General features: G+C 36.5%; 1 protein-coding gene across 2 annotated transcripts in view; it reads right to left on the bottom strand.

Annotated features, from left to right (window-relative positions):
- The window catches only part of VPS13A (vacuolar protein sorting 13 homolog A), a 236,683-nt gene that overhangs the window by 89,389 nt on the left and 128,732 nt on the right, over positions 1-18,562 (bottom strand). For both annotated transcript variants that reach the window (XM_080820523.1, XM_080820524.1), the window contains exons 34-39: positions 13,535-13,682; positions 10,046-10,196; positions 3,388-3,515; positions 2,677-2,846; positions 1,924-2,141; positions 1,013-1,245 (exon numbers count right to left, since the gene is read on the bottom strand). In XM_080820523.1, coding sequence (XP_080676649.1) covers positions 1,013-1,245; positions 1,924-2,141; positions 2,677-2,846; positions 3,388-3,515; positions 10,046-10,196; positions 13,535-13,682 — 1,048 coding nt within the window. The remainder of the gene's footprint in view (positions 1-1,012; positions 1,246-1,923; positions 2,142-2,676; positions 2,847-3,387; positions 3,516-10,045; positions 10,197-13,534; positions 13,683-18,562) is intronic.

Below are 18,562 nucleotides of genomic sequence, written 5' to 3'. Positions count from 1 at the left end.
ATCATGACCTGAGCTGAAGGCAGAGGTTTAACCCACTGAGCCACCCAGGCGCCCCTTATATCCTATCCCCTCCATTTCTATTTCCTTCTTTCCTAGTGGTGAGCCATCAGTCTTGCAAACGAGGACAATAAACTCTCTTGTATCCTTATATATGCATACTTACTTATAACAAAATTATACCTTATATTTCTATGTTGATGGTATTTACACTACTACCACGTTTATGCTTCTAGTACCCCTTGCAGAAGTCTATATACACATTTTATAAATGTTCTATATAAGCAGTAGAAGTAATAGGTAGTTGAAAAAGATGTCTTTGAAGAAATAAACTAATCAGTTATGAAGAGGTGCAAAACCAAGAGGCTACCAGAGAGTAAAACAAAAATGTGATTTTTTTCAAGGCAAATGGCTGAATGTTCAAATAAGTTATATGTAGAAAAGAAAAAACAGGGACAACTGGGTGGCTCAGTCATTAAATATCTGCCTCAGCTCAGGTCATGATCCCAGGGTCCTGGGACCCAGCCCTGCGTTCGGGTTCCCTGCTCAGCAGGGAGCCTGATTCTCCTCTCTCTCTGCCCCTGCTTGTGTTCCCTCTATCGCTGTCTCTCTCTCTCTGTCAAACGAATGAATAAAATCTTTAAAAAAGAAAAGAAAAGAAGAAACATATCTGAGCAAAAATCTCCATATGGGAGAAAAAGATTTAAAATAATAAAACTGAAACAACAAAGCGAACAACTAGTAGAAAGTCTCAAAGGCCTAAGAGAATTCAATTGAAGTGGTCAGAAAGCCACGGTGAGAAAAACACATCTTAATACATACCACACTGAAGAGCACCTGGAGAAAGAGAAGAGTTTCAAAGCTGGAGTAATAATAATCTAGACTAGGCTCTCCGAGAAGAAAGAAAGGTATTTTACAGAGAAAGGCTGGAAAGTATGTAGGTAGTTTTCTGAAGTGGTATACACTGAATCCAAAATAGTTTACGATTAAGCAGATAACGAAAGAGTCAACGCACCGTAGTGATTTTGCCTTTTCTCTTGACTGGAAGGAATGGGCATGCTCTCACTTGAAGATCTTTAATGGCAGCAGTCATTGTATTGTTCTCAAGGTCACCTTTCCAACAAATTTCACATTGTGTTGTAAGGACTAAGGCAGGAGCATCACTTCTTGTCATATCAGCCACAAACACAATTTCGGGATTTTTAATAATAATATTAACTTCCCATTTGTCTGATTCCTGTACAGGCACTAAACAGAAACAAAAATATGTTCACATTTTAAAATATTTATAGATCTTTGTTATACATATTATTTACGAATAATTATTTCTGAGAAAATGTTTTTTCATTCCAAGTAAAAAAATAAAAGAATCTTAGATCCCAAAGGAATCTACTGCAATTCTCTTAATGTAAGAGTTCATGATGCTATAGTCTCTAGAACATTTAAAAATGTGGGGAGAAAAACCCTAACTAACTAACTAACCCAGTTTCCAACTCTCAACTTGATACTACTTCTGCTCTACCATGAGGAATGAAGTATGTAAAAGATAGTGGAGAGCTATAAAGATAACAGAAATAAAAGAACTTTAAGTTATAATATTATCTGTAATTGTGAAAAGTAATGGTTGATTTGTTATTCTCCCTACTTGTTTTTGTCAAAAAAATTCTTTGAAATTGCTGCCTGTAGGGAAGTCTATTTATTTATATATTGTTCATAATTCGTGAACCCAATATATATTTACATCCTGAAAAATACACAAAGTGCACATTCTACCGGAAAGCACATGTAAGTTTTCCTTTTACCTATGAAAAATAAAAATTTTAATTTAGTAATTTACTTACCCTCATCATCTTGAAAGGTAATCAATGGTGAGTGCTACTGTAGCACTTCAGTTATAGATATGAAATATTTTAGTTAATAACTAACCTTCTTCCTTAGCAGTCCATGTTTGAACACTGGTTTCTACAGCGGTGCCTGTGGTATAGGCCTCAAGAAAGACATTTGCAACTGTCAGCAGAAATTCCACACTTGCACAAATATACATCTCTTGAAGGACTAAATCAGTTGTCCAACCATCTCTGACTTTTCTGTACTTTACATCCATCATGTCCTTTTTGTCAAACCCAACTGTCAGTCCTATCATTCTGAAAAACGCAATAACAACAATTCATCTCACAAACAACCAAACACACCAACAAAAGGCAAAAGGCCTCTTAACCATTTACTAACAGCAAACCAGCATTCTGAAGTTATTTCTCCCAGGAAGGTCACAAAGTATTCCAAATAACAGACTTAGAAACTACTGGAGCACAACTGTTTCATAAACTAGGAAGTACATCTGTAAGAAATTAGAACTTAGAATCTCAGCACATTTGTCTTCTTAATTTTTCATGTTTTCCCTCAATTTTTCATGTTTTCATGTTTACAACTTGCAGAGATCAATAATAATTTAAATAGAGATTAATTTAAAAATCCAATTTAATTGCACTGTTTATTTCTACTTAACCAATCCACTGGCCATCCAGTAAGAACAGCACATAAGACTGAGAACCATAACTCCATTAAACTGAAGTTCTGAAGATCTTGTGATGCACCCAGAAAACAAGCATGCAACCTCGGGAATATATTTTATAAAATATTATCAACCATTTCTCAAGTAAAAAGTAAGAATACTATTACCTAGGAGTTGCCTTCTTGACATGAGGCCTTTTATCATCTAAAATACAGTTTTTTAATGAAAAGGAAGAAAATGTCGAGTCATCTGTATACATTTTTGCAGTGCTTATGATATTCTCCAACTTAAATTCAGCAAGTTTCAGAGAAGGATCACGAACATCTATAAAGGAAGTCTGTGGAAGAGGAAATCAATACAACTTTTACACAAAAACAAAGTCTAATACTTATTTTAAGATATGAACTACCACCTTCTCTATCTCTATAGGGCTTGCTAATGAAAGGCCAAAAAAAATTTCACTTAAAATTTTATTTTTTAGGGGCGCCTGGGTGGCTCAGTGGGTTAAGCCTCTGCCTTCAGCTCGGGTCATGATCTCAGGGTCCTGGGATCGAGCCCCGCATCGGGCTCTCTGCTCAGCAGGGAGCCTGCTTCCCCCTCTCTCTCTGCCTGCCTCTCTGCCTACTTGTGAGCTCTGTCTGTCAAATAAATAAATAAAATCTTTAAAAAAATTTATTTTTTACATCACTGAGTTTAGGAAAGATAACTCATCTTAAAAGGGCAATGGTTAAACTTGTTATTAAAGTGAAATGATCAGTAACATTTTTCAGAGGAAGACTCCAAAATACATACAAATTATTAACAACTGTTACTTTAATAATAAGCGTTCACCTATATATTTTCATCAAGTAAGAAAATATTTTTTCTTCCTAACTCACCTGGTCAGGACCCGGACTGTACAGGACCATGGTGAGATAGTCGGTTCTGAAGCTCATATTCAGTGTTGTCTTAACTTGAGAGGCCTGTGAATGGATTTCTACCACAGCAGCAGTCACTACAGTTGTTCCTTAGAAAAATTTAAAGTTATTGGGTAAAAAAAGTCAAGAAAGGTAAAAATCATGAAAATAGGTTTTAATAGGCTTAGCAGAATTTTCAATTAAATATGTAGAATAATGTTACTCAAGAAAAGAATAAAGATTAGAAAATTCAGAAGTTGAACTCAGTAACGCCCAGCTTGGGATTCTTTCCATGATAGCTTAGGAATATTAATTAACACTTGGTGCCTCCATTTCCATTTTTGTAAGGTGAGAATAACAGAACTAACCACTGGGTTTGTTTTGGGGATTAAGTGAAAGAGTATGTACAAAATACTTTATTAGACTACCTGGTGCAGAGTTTAATATTTAAATTTTACTTCAAAAAATTAAAACCAAATAAGATATCTTAGATATTTTAAACAACTGTCCCACTGAAAAGAAGGATCCAAAATTCCTTCTTTTCTGCATTCTACATTTCGAGTCAAGGCATTATATGTACACAGAATATATTAAATGAGCTTTTTATTAAAATACAGCAATTGCTAATTCTCACAGTACCCAACTCCACAGATCAGTGCCACCACGTAACTTATTTTTAATTTAGGTAAAATTTATATCAGTAAAATAAGTTGATAGCAACTGAACAATTTAATGAGATTTTGTACATCCACACTACCAACACTCCCATTAAGATTACTAAATACTTACATCACTCCAGTTTTCTCATACCCTTTTCCAGCTCTTCCCCAACCTCTTTACCATTCTAATTTTAATCACAAAGGTTAGTTTTGTTTGTCCTTAAATTCTGTATAGAGTAACATTAAGAGTAAAACCTCTTTTATGTTTGGCTTCTTTCCGTTAACATGCTTCTGACAGTCATCCACGCTGTCACATGTATTAGTAGTTCATGCTTTCTTATGCAGTCTATGAAAATACACAATTTGCCCCTTCTAGGACTGATGAACATATGGGTTATTCCCAGACTTAAGTGGTTATGAATAAATCTGCTACAAATATTGCTGAGTAAGTCATTTAGTGTATATATATACCTATTTTGGAGTGGGATAGGGGAAATACTTGGACCTGGAATTGTGTGTCACAGGGTAGATATATGTTAACCGCCAAACTCTAATAGTTACACTATTTTACGTTCCCAACAGCATTATGAGTCTCAGTTGTCTCATACTCTTGTCAACACTTGAAGCTGTCCGTCTTAAAATCTGACTCATCTGGTAAAATGAACTTTTCCTGAAAAATATGTGCTAATAGCACATTTTCATCTGCGTAGTTTCCTTTTAATATATCATCCTTTCCCAAGTATCCAACTCATCTGGTAATTATTTTAGTTTTAAGTTATTAATTTCAAGGAGTTTTCAGGTATTCTAGATATGAAAACAATGTCAGATATATGTATCATGAATATGTATCCCAGACTGAGGCCTCACTTTTCACAATCTTGATACCATCTCTGGATAAGGAGAAGCTGAAAATGTTTATGAATTCTATTTTATATAGTTTTTATGATTAGTGTTTTATCTACCTAAGAAATCTTTGGAAACCCCATGATCATGAAACTATTCTTCTATGGTTTCTTCTAGAAGCTTAAACGTTTTAGCTATCAAGGATGCTTGGGTGGCTTAGTTGGTTAAGCAGCTGCCTTTAGCTCAGGTCATGATCCCACAGTCCTGGGACTGAGTACCACATCGGGATCCTTGTTCACCACAGATTCTGCTTCTCCCCCTGCCTGCCACTCTCCTTGCTTGTGTTCTCTCCCTCTCTCTCTGATACATAAATAAAATCTTAAAAAAAAAAAGTTTTGGCTTTCTAATATGTCTTTCATCAATCTCAAATTAATTTCTGTGTATGGCATTAAGGGACAAGCTTCAATATTTCCTGTTAAAATGTTTATCCTTTCCCTAGTCTTTGTTGAAAATCAGTTGACTCTACTTATGGTTGTTCTGGACTTTTCTGTTTCACAAATCTGTCTATGCTAACTTGTTTTAGGTTTACTATTGAAATCAGATAGTATAAATTTTTGTCTTTCACAATTTTTTTTTTTTTTGGCCATTTGTTTTGGGTTTTTTTCCGGCTATCTAGTCAAAGGCATTTTTACTTCTTTCTACTCTTTAGACCTCTTAATCCTTCTCCTGGCCTTATTACTCTGTCCATGACTATTAGTTAACCTGGTATGATGACTTTTCTGAACACATTCTACTTATGCCCACTTTAGGGGGAAACTTAACACTTCAGTATTAAGTATGCCTTTTAGATATTTCTAGTTTTCATCATAAATAGGTGCAGAATTTTGTCAAATGTTTTTTCTGCATCTACTGAGATATGATTTTTCTCCTCTTCGTTAATTTGGTAAATCATATTAATTGATTTTTAGCTGTTAAACTTTTGCATTTTGGGATAATTCTCACCTGGTCAAGATGAATATCTTATATACTTATTGCTGGATTCAGTATGTTAATATGTTGTTAAGAATTTCCATGTCTGTGTTCATGAAGGATATTAGTGTGTGATTCTTTTTTTTGAAAAGACTTTTTCTTTTTTAACCACGGTAATGCTGGCTTTAGAAAATCGCCAAGGAAGTGTTCCCTCCTTTTATTTTCCAGAAGAATTTGTGTAACACATTATTTTGAATGTCAATATTTAATAGAATTTATCATTGAAATTCAATTCCTTTAACAGGTACAGGGCTACTCAGACTTCTTTTTTCTTCTTATGTCAATTTTGGCAACTTTGTATTTTCCAGGAAATTTGTCCATTTCAAACAAGTTGTAGAATTCACTCTCACAAAATAATTCACAATAGTCCCTTATTGTCTTGATAGCAATTTGCAATATCTATTTAATTCTGATATTGATAATTTGTTCTCTCTCTCACTCCTTTGTCCTATTAAGGATTCATAAACTTTATTCATTCTTTCCAATGAAAACAATCTCTGACTCTGCTAATTTCCTCCACTGTATGTCTACTTCTCTTCAACTGATTTCTATTCCTATCTGTATTACTGCTTCCTTTTATTTACTTTGGATTTAATTTGCTCTTTTTCTTCTACTTTCTCCAGGCAAAACCTTTAATCTTTTTAAACTCTGTCTTTCCTTATCAAATCCCTTATAGCTACAAAGTTCTTTCAGCACTGCTTTAATTGCATTCCACAAATTTTTATTAGATTTTATGTTCATTACCTTCCAGTTTAAATAATTTTTTAATTTTCCTTGTCTTTTTTTTTTTTAAGATTTTATTTATTTATTAGGCAGAGAGAGAGAGATCACAAGTACGCAGAAAGGCAGGCGGAGAGAGAGGAGGAAGCAGGCTCCCTGCTGAGCAGAGAGTCCAACGTGGGGCTCAATCCCAGGACCCTGAGATCATGACCTGAGCTGAAGGCAGAGGCTTAACCCACTGAGCCACCCAGGCACCCCATTTCCTTGTCTTTTTTGACCTACAGGTTATTTAAAAATTGTTTAATGTCCAAGTATTTCAAGCTTTTTTGACATCCTGCTGCTATTGACTTCTAAGTGAATTCCATATGACCAGAAAACTTCATTGCTTTATCCTTGTACTATTCCAAGAGCCCTTTAACAAAAAACGAAAAAAGTGCATTCTGCAATTACTGAGTGTAGTATTATACTAATGTCAGTTAGGTGAGTTTGTTAACAGTGTTCAAATGCTCCGTATTCTGATTTTTTTTCTATATTCTATCAACTACTAAGAGTGGTATGCTAAATCCACAACTGATTCTGTGTATGTGTATTTCTTCCTTCAATTTTGTCAATTTTTGCTGCATGTTTTGAAGCTCTGTTATCAGTTACATTTAAAGTTGTTGGATCTTTTTTGTGAACGGATCCCTTTATCATTGTTAAAAAAATACGAACTTGTAAAGAAACATTTCTGAGATCACCAGGAGAAAATGAAGCCTACTAGGATTATTTTCATAGTATATAGGAGGTATAGCTAAAATTTTAGGGGTGATAATGTTACTATGACTACATTTAAAAAGTAAAGTTCTGGGGTGCCTGGGTGGGTCAGTCAGTTAAGCATCTGCCTTTGGCTCAGGTCATGATCCCTGAGTCCTGGGATCATGCCCTGCACTGGGTTCCCAGCTCAGCGGGGAGTCTGCTCCTCTCTATGCCCTTCCTTCACCCCACTCGTGCTCTTTCTCACACTCTCTCAAATGTATAAATAAAATCTTTTAAAAACAAAAAAATAAACAAAAAGTAAAGTTCTTACTACTTAAATATCGATTAAAGATATAACATCTGAGATTTGCTTTAAAATCATCTAGTGGGGTGGGGGGAAGAATACACAGACTTGAAGCTGTGATAAAGGCAGCCACATGATACCAGTTGCTGAAACTGTGTTGATGGGTGTGTGGATTCATCACTTTATTCCTTCCACTTTGGTGTATGTGCAAACTTCAAGAAAATTAGTAAAACAATAATGTACTTAAATGTCTATTTTTCTCTTATTTCAGACATTATCTTTACACTCCCCACTACTTAAGTCCTTACCACTTCCTCTATCTGTCCTATCTTCATATCTTCCAGCTTTGGTCAGTTATGTCTTCATCTCTACATTAACATGGTTAATAACCTTTACACTCTTACACAGTAAGATTTCTCCCTTCTTAGGAACCAAAAACATGTCACCTTTTCCATATCACTCATGTAATGTAGTTAATTAATCCCTCATTCCACATATTATATGAAATTTATGCTATTTTTTTAAAAGACATTCTTCCACTTTACAAAATTTTTCTTACGGCTTTCTGAATTCCTCTGTAATGAATAGCCCAATAAAATAGAAAATTTTGGGATTCCTGTTCAATGCACTTCTGGGTAGGCCCATTGTTTCTGGATCCCATGTTGTCTTTTTTCCTGGATTCCTTGTTTGTTTCACTAGGTTAAATTTTCAAACGAATTTCTTTAGGAATGAGTATGAAAGAAGTAAACTTTGAGTCACTAGAAATTTGAGAATTACTGTGTTTTCACATTTTATGGTTTGACTATATATAGAATCCTAACTTCAAAATCATTTCCTTAGAAATCTAACTTTAGTGCTCCATTGTCTTTTATCATCTATCTACCCTGTCCCATTGAGTTTTGTTCATGGCAATCTGATTCCAATCACTTTTTTTCCAAGCCCCTAGTAAACAGCTTGCTTTTGTTCTGAAACTAAGAATCTGATCTTTGTTGTTCTGACATTTCATGAAAATGTGTTTGCATGGGCAATCTTTGTTTATCCCATCTGCTCGAAGCTTGTTAGATTTTTTATATCCAAGAATTTATTTAGCTCTAAAGATTTTCTTCTATCATTTCTTTGAAGGATTCTTCTCTTCCATTTTCTCAGTTCTTTCTCCTAACATACTTATTATGCTGGATTTTGCAACTTTTGAAAGGTCTTTATTTCTTAAGTTTCATCTCGTTTTATGTCTCTGTGGCTTATTTTTCTGCTGTGTCATGGGAGATTACATCAACTATATATTCCAACTTAGTACTTACATTTTAACCTCATGCTTACTGCATTTGTTCTGTTTCAAAATTTCACCATTCATATTTTTGGGTTCCAAGAACTCTTTCTTATCTTGAGAGGGTGGAAAATAGTGAGGGTAAGCTACAGTTTCTATATTCTCAAAATCCTCTGATTATGAATTAGTTTGTTTACATTCTTGGTACCTGAATTATTTCTGTTTCACTAAGAAAATAATATTCGGTTATCCTAGTTTCTTTTATGATTAACTTCTTGCTATTTTCTTAACCTAACCATGAATAGTTTAACAATAAAGGACTGGGCTGATTATTCTATCCAGTAAGAACAGAGTTTCCTACAATGTCATAAGTATAGTGTTAGGACTCTCCCTGAATGGAAAAGGTGTGTGTTATCTCAGGGCTTTGCAAGACGGTCTGGTAGACTAGTAAGTGTCATTTGGAGAGAAGAAGGTTTGACGATCCCCTAAAATGCCAGAATGAGAACTCTATTCTTACGAAGCATAGTTCTCCCAGCAACTTTAAATGACCGAATTCTCTCTTATGTACTGGTGCTGAACTTAGAACCCAGTCAGGTTCCACACACCACATTAAATCGAATATTAAAAACAACCTCTTTCTGAGTTACAGTTCCCCCTGCCCTCCTCTACCTATCTATCTTCCAGATGCTTGCTGAAATTCATCATTTAGTAATGATCATTCTTTTAATATTTCGATACTCCTAATTTAATGTAATATATTCTATCTGGGATGTATACTGCACTAAGAACTAGGGAGAAGAGGTGGATGGGGAGAAAATTTGAAAATAAGGATGTATAGGCAGTTGGAATAACAAGAACAAATATGAAGGAATTTTTTCACAACACAACTAGGAATTTTGATTCAACAGAAAAAAAATCAACAGAATGCCTAATAACAATTTGGAGATACCCACATAGGATTAGGTAATTATACAAGATCTATAAATCTTATTTTCAAAAACCCAAACTAGAGACTGGAAAGGAAGGAGGAAGAAATGTAGGATTAGAGATGGGAAGGGGAAGGTTAATGGTAAGTTAAGAACATACCTTCCAAATGGTGTGAAGCATTAGTAGCCCCACTATTAACACTATTCTGATCTTTTACTCCTGCAGGTGAGGCACCACCACCTTCTTCGTACCATATATTGCTATATAATGTTTTAAAAATAGTTGTTATATCTTCTTGACTAAGAATGAACTGTGAAAAGAAAGATTTGTTTATTTTAACACTACTTTATGTAGTTAGAAATTCGCTTACATTGAAAAGCATGTGTTTCATCCCAGTCCTCTACAAACCAATTTTTTAATGCAATAGATAATTCTACTAATAGGATATTCAGTTTCCTGAACGACTATGTAATCTTTAATACCTTGTGAAGTACAGAAATTAGATGTCAATACCAATGAAACTATGAATGATAAGTTTTTTGTTATGAACATATCAATTAACCTAATAATTTAAAACCTTTAAAATGAACTTTCATTTATCTAGTTATTTTGCATTTTTTTAGTTACTAAACACCTCAATTTACAAATGCAAATTACTCAAAAATGTTGATCTTCATCATGAAAAATAGTTCACAATGTATTTTATATAAATTATTTCATTTGAACCTCACAAAAGTTATAGGTATAAAGAATATATCCTGACTGTATAAGAAGCTGAGACTTAAATGGTTAAATATCATACTTAAATCCACTTAAAGAACTTAAAGAACTCATGCTCCCCATGCCTTGTGAATTTAGCCTAAAATTACCAACATAAGAGCTATGATGGTTGATCCTGGGGTCCTGGGATCAAGCCTCGCACTGGGCTCTCTGCTCAGCAGGGAGCCTGCTTCCTCCTCTCTCTCTCTGCCTGACTTTCTGCCTACTTGTAATCTCTGTCTGTCAAATAAATAAATAAAATCTTTAAAAAAAAAAAAAAAAGAGCTATGATGGTTAATTCTACATTGACTCGGCTAGATCACAGGACCTACATATTTGGTCCAATATTATTCAAGATGTCACACAGATGATATGTATATAGAATACACACAGGATGCACAGACCATCTACAAATACCAGCTGCCTTCTGGGCCAGGCCAACCAGGATGAAATCGGCTTTTCATGATCCACCCAAGTAGTTAACAGCTGTTGCAGCCTGGCTCAGGAGACCACATCTTTGACCCCTCCCAAACCTCATTCTGAGTGTCAGGGAGAGGCTAAAACGGAGTCATCAAGAAGTCAATCTACTGTATCCAGACCAAGTGTATATATACACACACACACACATATACACATCCTATTGACTATGTTTCTCTGGAGAACTTAAACACAATAGCAATCTTGTGAAACAACAAAACAAAACAAAAAACTATGAGTTTTAAATTGATACATTTAATCATCTCAAGGAAATAATTCCACAAAAGGAGTTTTATTTGTACCAGGATTCCTTTGACTATAGTTCAAAGAAGATATACTAGTCCAGTGTTTTCATTCATGACATCTTGTGTTTATTTTGTAGCTGGTATTACAAAACTAGTATGTTCATATAAATTAATAAGCTGAAGTTAAATATTACAACCATATCTAAACCATGTCTTTTAATTGGTACATGTATACTGAATGCCCTGCAAATATGGATATTAATGATCACGCTTGACTCTTGCTAATACCTCAGTCCAAGAATTGCAAGAACTATAAGGATCCCAGGACTGCTGGTCCATGAGGCCTACAAGTCAGGACAAGCTATCTTGCTACTCCCAAATGTCTGACAAGTCAGAAACCACAAGATGCAGCACTTAGTCTAGATGCATTAGAGTAACTGATTCCAACCTCTCCCTGATCCAGGAGGGGTCAAAGATGTAGACCCAGGTCCATATCCACTGACTATTCAGGTGGATCAGGACAGGGAAGAGCCAATTTCATCTGTTCCGGAAGGCCACCAACCCTTTACAGATGGTCTGCACTAGCACCTGGATATGCTGCATGCATCCTTCCTGGAGAAGAGTGAAGCCAGATGGTGTCCCTGCTGCCCCACAGAGATCTGCCTAAGACCTGGGCCTACCAAGGAGAGGATCTGTGTAGTATGCTGGGTGAAACATGTTACTTATGTTTCAAAAGTTTCTATCAGTTGTTTTAAAAGATATATCGATTTTTATCTTAGGACAACACTTTCTGGGGCACCTGGGTGGCTCAGTCAGTTAAGTGTTTGCCTTCCACTTGGGTCATGATCTCGGGGGTCCTGGGATCAAGCCCTGCATCAGGCTCCCTGCTCACCGGGGGTCTGCTTCTTCCTCTCCCTCTGCTTCTAACCTCCACTTGTGTGCTCTCTCCCTCTCTCTCTCATAAATAAATAAAATCTTAAAAAAAAAAAAAGATACTTTGCATTTACAAGTTAGGGAGTCTAAAATGATCATAGACACTAAGAGCTTAAGGATTTTCAGCTGAGATGATCATGTTTTAAACTCTAAATATATTTCTGAATTAAAACCTGAAAATTTTAAAAATTATGGTTTTCTCTTTTTGAATATATTTTTGGGGGGAGAGAAACAAAGGAAAGTGGGGTGGGAGGAGGGAAGAGGATCTGTTGAGTAGGCTTTTTAAGTAACCTTCCAGACAGAGTATGTGCTGCTGACACTTTAGCAAAGCATGTGATACAGTTCTGATATCTGTGCAGTCAAAAGGGAACATAGGAAACTTTGGATAGTTATATTAGAGATCTGTGAAACAGTATCAACCAATAACTAGGTAACATTATGCATGAGGAACGGACCCATGTGCCATCTCATCATCAGACTCTTCCATTTTTTTAAAAAAAGATTTTATTTATTTATTTGAAAGACAGACAATGAGAGAGAGCATGAGAGGGGAGAAGGTCAGAGGGAGAAGCAGACTCCCCAAGGAGCTGGGAGCCCAATGCGGGACTCACTCCCAAGACTCCGGGATCATCTCCTGAGCCAAAGGCTGCTGCTTAACTAAGCCACCCATGCACCCTCCCTCTTCCCTTTCTTCTAGGACCTTCTCTATGTTATTTCACATATTATCATGGCTTTAAATACCATCTAGATGCTGATGACTTTAACATTATTATTTCCAGCCGAGGCCTCTCCACTAAGTTCTAAATTAATATAATCCAATTGACTACTTAGCATGTCTGATATTTGCTTTCTCTATGGAATTTACTACAATTTGTAACTATTTTAATTACATGCCTATATACTTTTTTAAAGTCTAACTCTCACACCTCTAGAGCACTATGACTGCTAAACCTCCCATTAGACTGGTTAGATTCCACGAAACCAGGACAAAATGCAATAGCTTCCTTGCCACAGTCTCTCCATATAACATAGGATCTAACACAGAGTAGCCATTCAAATGTTTGCTGCATGAATGGAGAACATTCAGTGAATTCTAAGTTAATATAGCTACTATTTATATATAGTAATTTTGACAGAGCTGATCAATATGGAACATCTACACCAAAATATCTTATGTTCCCAAGCAATATTTTTAACCAACAAAACAGAAATCAACAAGCATCCAAAAAGTTACCTCCATGGGCTTTAGCTGAGCATTTATATTAAAACAAGGAACTTCCTGGTACCACTCCCAAGATAAATTTCGCTCAACAATCACCTCAAGATTTAATGGTAATAGCAGATCTAGTACTTCCTGGTATGCATCATCAATAAATTGAGTCCTGTAAGTAGAAATAAAATTGTTTTGTTTCATATATACCCATAGTAAAAAAAATTTTTTTAATTTATCATTCCATATACAAATAGTAAAAATCAATAATTTTTGTATGTAAAGAAAAATAAAATCTACCCAGCCTCCCAAGTCAAAATGAGAGACATTCCATCCCACTGTACATTTCTCTGAGCTCAAGTTATCCATATTGTAGAGAAATCAATCTTTAGAATAAGATTTTGCAGTATGTTAAAAAGTGCCAAAAATATGTAAGTTGGATAGTAAACCTTTAAAATGAGGGCTATCTCTACATAATTGGAAAACATAACATTATAGAAGACCTCATTATAAAAACAACTTAATTCACTCACTTACGTATGGAGAATACCACATATCCCCTTAACTTGATAGCAAACCATAAGACCATATAAAATTTCTATTTCTGTGGATGAAAAACAGTTGAATATAGGAAATTTCATATTAAGTTGAACCATTATTTGCCTTCCCAAATATTCATAAGAGTGGGACTGACTCAGGAATGATGAAAACGGTAGGTTACTTAACCCATTTCAAGTGACAAAGTGACCACAGAAGCCTTTCACTGTACATTCGAGTGACAACTTCTAATAATGTACTTACATTTTAACTGGCAACAAATTCCAAATAGTTCAACTAGGGTATGAAGCTATGACTGCAGAATTTTAGATTCACTTACTCAAGTGGAGAGAAATATGGGAGTCATCAGGGATCTCTCAGAATGCCTAGTATCATACCATTTTATGAATTAACTATAGAGTAACACTATACTCATGCATGCATGCTTGCAATCTCCACTTAATGGGAATAAATTAGGAAATCTAAAAGGCTCATAAAGAATATTTCAAACGCAGTTTCATTTTTTATTTTTAATATTATTTTTAATTTTTTTAAATTCCAGTATAATTAACATAGTGGTATTTTTAGTTTCAGGCATACAATATACTGATTCAACAATTCTACACATCACTCAGTGTTCATCAAGATAGGTGCGTTCTTAATTCCTTTCACTTATTTCACCCATCTACCCACCCAACTCCCCTCTGGTAACCATCAGTTTGCTCTCTATAGTTAAGAGTCTGTTTTTTATGCTTATTTTTAGTTTGTTCATTTGTTTCTCAAACTACATGAGAGAAATCCTATATATTTGTTTTCTGCCAAATGACTTATTTCACTTAGCATTATACCCTCCAGATCCATCCATTTTGTTGCAAGATTTCAGTATTTTTATTTTTTTAATCAGTATTTTTATAATACTCTGATACATACAAATCACTTCCTTACTCATCTATCCACGGACCCTTAAGCTGCTTCCTTAATTTGGCTATTTGTGCCTCCTGACTGCGCACAGAGAAGAATGAGGCACAAACAAGTTAGTTGCAAGAGAATGGGAGTAGGGGATTGACAGTCTTAGCCCTCTGCTCCTACTCTCTTGCAGATAACTTGTTTGTGCCTCATTCTTCTCCTGTGTGCCCTCAGGAGGCGGCAGCTAGAAGAAATAATGCTACAGTAAACATAGGAGTGCATATATTTTTTCGAATTTGTTTTTCATATTATTTGGGTAAATACCCACTAATGGAATTAATGGATCATATGGCAATTCTATTTTTAATTTTTTGGAACCACCATACTATTTTCCACAGTGGCTGCACCAGTTTGCATTTTCACTGACAGTGCACAAGGGTTCCTTTTTCTCTACATCCTTACCAACACTGTCTTCTCATGTTTTGGATTCTAGCCATTCTAACAAGTGTGCAATGATATCTCAATAATTTTCATTTCCCTGATAATGAGTAATGCTGGGCATCTTTTCACGTGTCTGGGGTCATCTAGATGTCTTCTTTAGAGAAATGTCTGTTCACCTCTTCAGCCAATTTTTTAAAATGGATGTGTGTGTGTGTGTATGTGCGCGCGCATGCGCACTGAATTAAGTTCTTTACATATTTTGGATAATAACCCCTTACCAGATTTATCATTTGAAAATATCTTTTCCCATTCACTAGGTTCTCTTTCGATTTGTTGGTTATTTACTTTGTTGGGCAGAAGATTTTTATTCTGCTATAGTCCCAATAGTCTATTTTTGCTTTTGTTTCCCTTGTATGGAACTGTTTTTTTGTTCTCTTGCTGCTTTTAAGATTCTATCACTACTTTTTCCCCATTTTAATTACTATGTGTCTTGGTGAGGACCTTCTTGAGCTGATTTTGCTGGCGGCTCTCTCTGGGTTTCTGTTTCTTTCCCCAGGTTTGGGAAGGTTTCAGCTATTATTTCTTCAAATTTCCTGCCACCTTTTCTCTCTTCCCCTTCTGGGATCCTGATGGTGTGAATGTTATTATCCTTCATGGTGGTGTTGAGTTCCCTTAATCTACTTTCATTTTTTTTTATTATTCTTTTCTTTCTGGTTGATTGCTTTCCACTGCTCTGTCGCCCAGGCCGGGGATCCATCTTTCTGCTTCTTCTAGTCTATTTATTCCCTCTCATGTACTTTAAACTTCAGTTATTGAGTTATTAATTTCTGATTGGTTCTGTCTTCTTTCTCTTTGTTAAAGTTCTTCACTGAAGTTCTCCCCTCTTTTCTCAAGTCCAATGAGTATCTTTATGACCATTACTTTAAATTCGGTCAGGTATGTGTGTGTGTGTGTGTGTGTGTGTATATATATATTTTTTAAAGATTTTATTTATTTATTTGACAGAGATCACAAGTAGGCAGAGAGGCAGGCAGAGAGAGAGGGGGAAGCAGGCTCCCTGCTGAGCAGAGAGCCGAATGCGGGGCTCGATCCCAGGACCCTGAGACCATGACCTGAGCCGAAGGCAGAGGCTTTAACCCACTGAGCCCCTCAGACGCCCCTGTCAGGTATATTATCTCCATTTTGTTTAGCTATCTTGTGACTTTTGTCCGGTTCTTTCATTTGGGACATATTCCTCTGTCTCCTCACTTTGTCTAACTCTGTGTCTGTTTCCATGTGTTATGAAAATCAGCTATGTCTCCAGCTCTTCAAAGTCAGACCTTATGAAGAAGTCCTGTAGTGTCTGACAGCGCAATGACCCTTGTTCACCAGAATGTGGTGCTACAGGAGAGTCCTCTAGGTGTTATATGCACCCTACTCTATTGACTGAGCTGAACTTACCATCAGTCCAGTTGCCTGAGATGGCTACCTTTGCCTATTGTGGGCAGAGTTTGGTCCCTGTGTTGTTAGTAGTCCAGTCTAGAGATACCTATTAACTTGGGTCAGACCAGGTATTTGGCAGAGCAGTGCTAGTGATGAACTACAGAAACCTCTTCCTGTGTTGTCCCTGAGAAGCATCTGTTAGTGGGTGGGTCCTGAAATCAGACTAGATGTCAGCCCCCAGGCTACTGCTGAGGCCGTAGGTGAACTGGTATGTGTGTGTGGTTATTTCCCTTTACCTTGCTGCAGGAGTCACTTTGGAACGGTGCTGGCCCTTTATGGAGCTGCTTGTACACTGCCAGGCCTGTGCCACCTCTTTGGATGGACTCCTGCCAAGGGCACACTGGAGAGTGAAGATCCAGCGGAGAATGCGGGGGCAGAGTGTGTGGTGCCAGCAAGGTGTGCACTGGTCTGCTATGGAAGAGGACCTCCCACCAACTAGGAAAACTGCCCAGCCAGGATGGCTGGAGTGGGTCTGCAGAGCATGCAGGAATAGGGTGCATGATCAGCAAGCTGGGTGGAGAGTGTCTGTGCTATGCTGGTTACCACAGGTGTCCATGTATCTTGGCTGTGGTGCAGGGGAGGGTAATGGCAACAGTCAGCTTATTTATTCTTGCATAAGACTCCCAAACATCCCCATCCCTTCTGCACATACTCTCAGACTAGTAAATAAATCTCCTTCCTATATACCCTTGACATTTTACAAATTGCTGCTTCTGTGCTGTATCTCAAGGGGGCAGTTTGTTTTGCAGTCTCTTTGACGGTGGGTACTCAGCCTCCCATTGTGCTCTGGCTCTCCTAGAGCCAAGCCTGTGGATTTTTAAAGTTCCAGTTATTAAGCCCCACTGATTTTTAAGAAATTGCTAAGTTATGCTCCTGTGATTTTTGAAGCCAAATGCTATGAAGATTCATCTTCTCAGTGGATTCCCCTGTGCCTGTGGTGGGATCTGTATTTCTCCCTTCTCCACAACCACGAGTGTCCCTCCTTCCTATAGACAGGCAGCCCTGAGAGTGAGCCTGGCTTCCCCCCATGTCTCCACCCTTCCTATGCTCTTTGATGTGGCCTCCTCTCTACATTTAGCTGTGGAGTCTGTGGAGTCATTTAGCTTCAGGTCATTTTCTGGGTTATTTTACTGACTGCGGGTGTTATCTAGCTTTATCCATGAGAGGAGGTGAGCCCAGATCTTCCTACTCTACCATTTTTCTCTGGAAATTCCTCATATGCAATTTTAATAGGTGTGTGTTATAGGACAATAACATAAGTCACTTTATCAACCTTCTGTTGTTAAAAAGTTATGTTGTTTTTAATTCTTCACTGTAATAAATACTTGGATTATCTTTGTACATATCTTCAAATAAATTTCTTCTTCTGGACAAACTGCAAGAAACATTAATTGCTATGTCAAAAGATTACTTCCTTAAAAAATTCTCCTTATCAGTACCACCCAATATCTGGGGTCGACACCCTTCCTATGCTCTCTCACATTCCATCTAATAGTATTTTAATAGTTTATTGTCTTGTCTGCAGTTTCAATTAGAAAAAAAATTCATGAAAGAAGGAACTATGTTTATTTTATTCTATGCTTATTGCCAGTCCTTCACTTAGATAACTGCAATATGTCATGTGCTGTACAATTATTTCCTGAAATAAGAAGGCAGAATGTCACTCTGTTTGAAACCTCAGCTGGT

Source organism: Martes martes (assembly GCF_963455335.1).
Source record: "Martes martes genome assembly, chromosome: 12".
Classification (NCBI taxonomy): domain Eukaryota; kingdom Metazoa; phylum Chordata; class Mammalia; order Carnivora; family Mustelidae; genus Martes; species Martes martes.
Note: the sequence above shows the minus strand (reverse complement) of the source record. Positions and strands in the feature narration are given on the sequence as shown.